Source organism: Barbatula barbatula, assembly GCF_947034865.1.
Source record: "Barbatula barbatula genome assembly, chromosome: 5".
Lineage (NCBI taxonomy): Eukaryota > Metazoa > Chordata > Actinopteri > Cypriniformes > Nemacheilidae > Barbatula > Barbatula barbatula.
This window is the reverse complement of record NC_136769.1, coordinates 7,600,667-7,608,313: the sequence shown is the minus strand read 5'-3', so window position 1 is coordinate 7,608,313 and position 7,647 is coordinate 7,600,667. Positions and strand designations below refer to the sequence as shown.

The following is a 7,647-nucleotide window of genomic DNA, read 5'->3' as shown; positions in this document are numbered from 1 at the left end:
ACTCTGACTCACTTTCAACAATAATCAAACCGATTTGAAGAAAGTTATAGCTTACGACCAGCAAATCTGTAAAATGCTAAAATTATATTATTTTTTGTTATGCTTATCAATGTATGTATTGTGACTATTAAAATCTTTGCTGGTCACTATTGTATCTGCATGATTTTAAGTGCTTTGGTGAAACATTTGGTTGGAATGTTATATCATATCATATAAGATCAATTCAAATCACATTTATCATTGAAATAAAAAGCATGGTGGTCTTTGCAGTTAAAATGAACTGATCTTATGAGATTTTATTTAGGCTGTAAATGTTTGCTTTGATATCGCTTTGTGACTGTGTTTTATGTACTGTTATTGCACGTTATATAATTCAATGAGAAACATTTAAAAGTATTATTGTGATATAAGGTTTAAAATTGCACTCCATCATATTACTGTTAGTAAAATGCTTAGAAGTTCTGCTAAACAAATGCTTATAACTATATTTATCCATTTACAATATTCATACTCTAACAATGTATTTCCATTTTTGTCAACACAAGTATCCATGAAAATGCAATGAGATTATGTTATGAAGAATTATAAAGCATCTCAGTGCATAATGTAAATTACACCCGAAGGCTTTACATAATAGTGGTAGCTCAATTCAGTTCATAGATTTAATCCTTTTCCCTTACTTGCAAACAATTCATTCTTCACAACACATTAATGCTGATGATTACAAAGCATGCACAATCACTCAACATAAGGCAACATGTAAGGGATAGTTCACCCAAAAATCAAAATTCTATCATCATTTACTCACCCTCACGTTGTTCCAAAGGTATATACATTTATATTTTCATGTTGAACACAGAGAAAGGAAGAATGTTAGCAATTTTCAGTTCTGGGACATCATTGACATGACTGTTTGCTTTCCACAATTCTTCCAAATATCTTTCTCTGTGTTCAACAGAACAGAGAAATTGATACAGATTTGGAACAACATTGAGGGTAAATAAATGGAGATGTATTGTAACGGTGATATTTTATACTCATTGGCTCACTTCGTAGAATGATCAGAGCAAATTTCAAGTACAAATTGTGTTAAGTCTGTCACACCATAGGAAGAAAATGTTTAAAACATGTAATATGTTTAGAATATGCACAAGCACAAATTATTACCCAAAATAACTACGTATAGATTCATATATATATTCAAGAATAACAAAAGAAACAAAGTTGTAAGTGAAAAACTCATCTTATTTTAAAAACATTTGGCTCGTTTTTCTATAAACAAATGTAATGTCATGTTTTGAACTATTCACATCAATCTTTTCATTGTTCAAAAAAATGATCATAATATTTATATTTAACAAACTTAAAAAACAATGTAACCGTTTGCTTATGTCTGCAAACTTTTAAACATGCTATAATTGTTGACAATTGTGTTGTTGTTTTCAATTTTTTTAAGGTAAGCAAAGTTTGCCTTTAGTAAAAAAACAACAACCAAACTAGAATTTAAAGGAACAGTTAATTCAAAAGATAAATCAACAATATTTACTCACCCTTATATGACATGACTCTCTTTCATAGAACACAGAACGTGCCCTAGTCATGAAGGATTGGGACAACATAATGGTGAATTAAGAATTTTGAGAGAACTTTTTTGCTGGGCTACAAGTATTTTATAACACGTTTGTTTACTATTTCACAAAACAGGAAAAAGACGCTAGATTTGATATATATATATACTTTTTTCTTACAGTTGCAATTGATTGATACATTCATTATTTACACATTTATTCTCATTTTGCTAAAGAGGAAAAAGCATTAGTACATCACAAAGTCAAGCTCAGGAAACAGTTTCCTGTTTGAGGACCTTCCATACAAAACAAAAAGGAAACAACAAAGAAAGCGCAGTCTTGTCATTCAAAGTCCTAGACCAGAGTACATTCTGTCTCAGTTAAAAGAAAAACTGCATACCACTCAAGCACATGCAAAAACCTTACAACTGTCTACCTAGTCTATCATTGTTAACTGTGTTATTTTGCACATTTTTAATGAAGGTTTACCCTCACCCGTCACTCACACCATGTCTAAGCTCGGTAAGAATTGCAAATGTTCTAAATAGAAGAGACAATTGCTTTATTCTTTAAACAAAATGCAAGATAAATGTACATGTATACAGAATAATTAAGGCTGTTTAATATGCTTTAGGAAACTATATCAACCTGCTAATTAAAGGGATGAATTGCAATAGAATCGGTGCAAAAAGGTAAGGTACACTCTCAAGAAAAACTAATATGAGCTTTACATGAAGAGCTAGTCATGAATCGTTGTGCCATGTAATGGCTCAACAGCGTAATGCTCTTCCTTGGCCCCCAATCCGTGTCAGACAGCTTCAACCGGTTGCATATGAGGACGCCAGTGACCACAGTATCCCCGGTAAATAAACTAAACTTATGTTAAGCTGAAGCCGGCGTGGAACTGCTGACTGTAAAGTCTCTGTCTAATCGAAAAAAAAAACAATTCCCTAGAACAGGTCTCTGACAGTTTCACAATTAGAGACAGACCGAAGTTCACCACACAAAACTGTACTTCCAATGAGTTAAGACCACTCAACATCTCTTTTAAGTGCTTAAGAAATCTGACACGCTCAGTCTGCAGATACCAAAATGATTTAGCATCTTAAGAACATTAAAATAAAACTTTTCTATTAACAATTATATGTACATTTTATGAAGTTGCATCACTTTTTCATCCCTCTTAAAGAGTGTTTGATTATGAATTAATAACAGTTACAACTAAACTTAGATTCATTTTTAATGGTTCACTTAATTAACAAGAGAGGGATTTTAATAATAATCACCACAAGGAAACAGTGGGGGGAAAAAAATGAGCAGAAAACTATGCAAACTATATGTGAGATGTGTGCATTTGCAAGCAGACCAGTTGGTTTTTATATCAGACTGATTTTATTATCTTCGTTTCTAAACTATTACGCATCTCTACACTGAATGAAGCACATGCCAGAAAAACACGAACTGGAGTGCGATTTGTTGACCTGGTATGGGGCGATGTGTACATTTCTCTCTTGCAAACACACACGTGCACAGATACACATATCTGCAAGGCCCTCATTCCCCCTCCTGCCTAAAACTCCTTGGCACAAGAGAAGAAAAACAGCAAAACAAATGCAAGCCATTGGCCAGCACAATATAGGAATATGAACCAATCAAAAGAAACAATCTCAGGAAACTCCTGATCTCCACGAGCAGATTCTCCATGTTTTTTCCAACTCTCCAAGCATTAGTGCTCGCTTGAAGTGTCCGGAGCTGCAGGTGAAGGTAAACGATCTAACCTTGCACCCCTTGAACCTTGCACAACTCTAGGGCTGTGAGCTGCCCTGGCTGTCCGGATCGGTACCAGAAGAGCTGGTGTCTGAATCAGAGTCATTTTCTTCCGGTGGGCACTTTTCCCGCAACCGCCTCTGGATTGCTCTGAGCCGGGTCAACAGACCCTGATAGTCAAAACGTCCTCTTTTCTCTCCAAAGGGATCCTGTAAGAAATCCAAAGCAAAACATCACAATTCGATGAGAAATGAAAGGGTGTTTTGTTAGGAAGGATGTTACACTAACTTCTATGCTAGAAATATAGAATGAAAGTAACAAACTTATTGTTAACAAAGTTAACAATGTGCAAAATGTCGATAAAATGCCTAAAGCGCGTGATACACGAATGCATTGCGGTTCCCTTTAAATGCCTAAACAATTGCCTTAAATCCTACACGGTGTTAGAAACAATTGTTACCTGCATGTTCTGCCCTTGAAGATGAAGGCGCTCCTTGCAAACCCCCTCATAGAAATCATAGTACTCCAAGAAGGATTTCTCCATCACATTCCTATGAACAGAAAATATGTTCTAGATTCAACAGCATTTGTTGCAGAATGTTGTCAAAAAAAGAGAAAGGAATTGACCAAGGAACTAACTACAAGCAAGTGTCCCAGTGAAATTAAAAAATGTCAATGCAAACTAATTTTTTCATGAAATATTGCTGCATTTATTGTAAATAGTTTATCAATGGGGGTCATTCTCTTCTAAAAATGTGTGTGCCCTCATAATTTTTAGTTATAATTTGAAAATGCACTTCCTCCCTGACATGACTATCCATTTTAAATGATGTATGTTAGACGGCTTGGGTGGAGCTTCCCTTCACTCCTCCCCTTTAACTGTCAGTCTGCTGCCAGTTCCATTTCAAAACACAACGGCTGTTTTATACATCCAATCAAATAGCAGAGAAAGACGAAAGCCATGCCCACTATTTTTCTCATTTGAAAATCCTCTTCACTCGGAAATGCTAAATGTTTGCAACTTCCAGTTCACGTAGACTTTAAACTAAAATTTTCGTAATATTATTTACGAAAGCAGTACAAACTTTATGCACTCAAGGGTTTGAAAGACGAAATATAAGGCTTTTTACATACATACTTTTACAGAATTTTTTCTTAATGTGTATCTCTACAGTTCAATAAATTTCTATTTTTACTGTACTATAGTTACAGGTGGACAAACGTCTAGTTATTGGTCACTGACCATATGTGTGTTTATATTTTTCCTCTATGTAGAAAAAACATCTCTTGTATCATGGAAAAGTTTAGGATGGCTTTATCTTTTTAAATATTACAGGGACAAGCAAGCAAAGAACAGAAAATACATTCAGGAATCGGTTTAAAAATGGGACACTTGAGGCACAAATTCACAATCACTCACCACAAAGCTTCGGGACATGGCACTTTACCCTCCAGCATATCACACACAGCAACTCGCATGGTCTCATGCCGGATACACTCGTTGTAGTTTTTGCTGTCCCCTGGATGCCTTTCCTAGTAAACAGATGACAGTGCAGAATGAACTATAGCATTCACTGTAATAAAAATAAAACAACAAATACAAAGCAGAAAATAAAAATATATACGCTTTTATGCCTGATTTGACCTCCCATAAGATTAGTCAAAATTAACAAAAGTGCATTCCTGAACTTCTAGTACCTGCTCAAAGCCAGGTTCATTGTGGTATGGGTTCTCCGTCATTAAGGATTGTATGGATATGAGAACAGAGGAGATGCTCTGAGCGGGACTCCATGCCGGCCCAGTCCAAGTGCTGCAGGAAAATAATCAAACCTGAATTGAAATCTGAGATGACAGATCATGCATGGATGCAGGACACAATACAGTTCAAAAGCTGTCATGTGGTAAGGCCAGTTTCCACAACACAAATACTGTGTGACTACTTCATAAAAAGTAACTAGGTAACAAAACAAAGTATTATGATGGCCTAAATAAAAGCTGTGAGAGAATACAATCACATACACAAATGAAACCCAGCTCGCAGGTTCTTCAGCGCGCTTCACATAAATCATCTTACCCGAGGATGCTGAGGCACACTTTGCCATTTCTGTAGAAGTTGGGGTTAAAGCGAACAGTGTTGTGCCCGGTAGTGATCAGTTTGACCCGTGGAGGGTGGATGGGATAGTCAGGGGGACAACGGAACAGGAAGAGGAAGAAGCCACCCTCATAGGGCGTGTCAAAGGGGCCGGTGATAAGGGCGTGAATCTGTGGAGGCAAGAGGAGGCGGGGCTTATTTCTCAAAGAAGAAATCTTTAAATGATCTGGACCACTTCAGCAGCAATAAATTACAAAAACATAACTAAACAAAGTACTGTGCCAACAACTTATACACAGAGATGGTGCTAGACGAAGTTACTAAAGACAAGCCACTTCACTAAAATTCTTATTGTCGTTTTACATATTGGTTTAACTACCTTTGTTTGGGGATATACAATTCAGTGATACTTTACCTTTGTGCATGTGCAATCAAAAATTTGTCATTGTTTGGAAAGAATATAACAATAGAAAGAAGGATGAAGAGAGCACACAAGAGAGGGAGATATGCTGAAACCAATCATTAAAAAACTTACCTTGGTCATATCATGAGGATCTGGAACCACAAACATACCCGGAGGAGGTTCCTTATAGATAGACATGATATCTCTGTAATATGAACAAAAAGATTAACTAAATTAATAAAAGCAAACACACCTCATTCAAGTGTGTAAAATATATGTATATGTATAATAAATTGCATCCATTTCCTCAAAAAACAAGAAGTGTCAGGAACACACACCCTGTGAATGAAATCATGAACAACGAGGGCTGGGATTAAAGGGAAAGTTCAAGCAAAAATAAAGATTTTGAAGATATTTTGAGAAACATCTCTGGTTTTGTTTCCATACCATCAAAATATCTTCTTTTGTTAGAAAAAGTCAAGTCAATGTTTATTCATAAGGCACTTATCAAAGTGCTGTACATTCATAAAAATAATATCATTATCAAAAAGTCCCTGACACCGTAAAAAGGTATTTACGTTTTCAATGACTTGAGAGTGAGTTAAAAAAATAACTATTTTTAGGTGAACTATGCTTTTAATGAGTCATAATATAGTAACAATAGGACTATTCTTTAATAGTTCTCAACAGACATCTGTCAATGGGCATTGTCACTGTTACAAATCCTGTGCCTTGTCAAGTCAAATGTCACACCCTTAAGAAAAATGAGCCACGGTTTAAATATAGTAAAAGTGTAGTAACCATTTTTTAGGCAGGTTACCATATACTTTGATGAAACTACAGTGAATTTGTGGATAGGGTACTGTTCTATTGTCCTAAGGAAAGTTAGATTATAAGCAGGTTTACATTTGGTTGGCAGATGTCTGTTCACATCTGCATGCCAAAGCATACCAACCAGCACTGGCCGCCTTACACCATATGTTTAAACCTCAAAGTTAACCAAAAAACGCCTGATAAAAACAAATGCATCGCGGTTCACTTGAAAGACCTTTTTATCCGCAGAATGCATTGTTGAGACGCTTTCTCGTTGTCCCAGTCCGTGCTTAGCGTGGGGTCCCAAGAGGTCGCGTGAATTTGGGACAGGAGGCCCGCTCCGGCCAGATTCGGTGCGCCGCCCGGAACACCAATACCGGGCGGCAGAGGCGGAGGAACGGCCGCGGGTACGGCGGAGTCCACGGCGTGGCTCAAAACACCGAGTGCGCTCTCCAGAGCGGGAGTGATGGTATGCGCGATCACGGGAGCGACCACAGCCAGGCCGGCTTCTGCTGGAGGCGGTGGGAATGACGATTGCCCCGGTAAGGAATTACCCAAACTCGGCGACAGCAACTGGGTGCCGTGGCCCTGAGCCGTTCCCACCGAACCGTTGACTTCCTCTCCGATGCTGTCCGCCATCGATTCGCGGAAGAAACTGAAGCTTAAGACCAGCTGTTAGATGAACTAGTTTCTTGTACAAGTAGGAGGGCAGGAATAGAGGAACAACTCCTACATAACGTTACTCTCCCGTTTCCTTTTCCAACTACGATTAGATAACCTGTGTCGAGATCACTGCCGATGTTATTGTCTTAACTGAAGTGAAAACTCAGCTTAGACAAACATTTGACATGCACAGAAATGAGTAAAGAAGTCTATGGTAGACTCGCACGTAAACGTAGTCTCTACTCTTTCGGCCTGGCCTGTTTAATGTTTATCATCGTTGTTTCGTTCTGTGCACTTCCTGCTCCTCTGGGAGGAAACACTGCCGTCTAGCGGTACTCGCC

The 7,647-nt window shown here is 37.5% G+C and overlaps 1 protein-coding gene across 1 annotated transcript; it reads right to left on the bottom strand.

Annotated features, from left to right (window-relative positions):
- Nucleotides 1–638: 638 nt before the first annotated feature.
- Nucleotides 639–7,647, bottom strand: ube2z (ubiquitin-conjugating enzyme E2Z). The gene is made up of 7 exons (XM_079456216.1): nt 6,879–7,647; nt 5,963–6,035; nt 5,410–5,597; nt 5,034–5,145; nt 4,756–4,868; nt 3,796–3,886; nt 639–3,544 (listed from the first exon to the last, which is right to left on the bottom strand). Exons 1-7 carry the CDS (start codon nt 7,280–7,282, stop codon nt 3,374–3,376), a joined length of 1,152 nt encoding a protein of 383 aa, XP_079312342.1. The 5' UTR covers nt 7,283–7,647; the 3' UTR covers nt 639–3,373.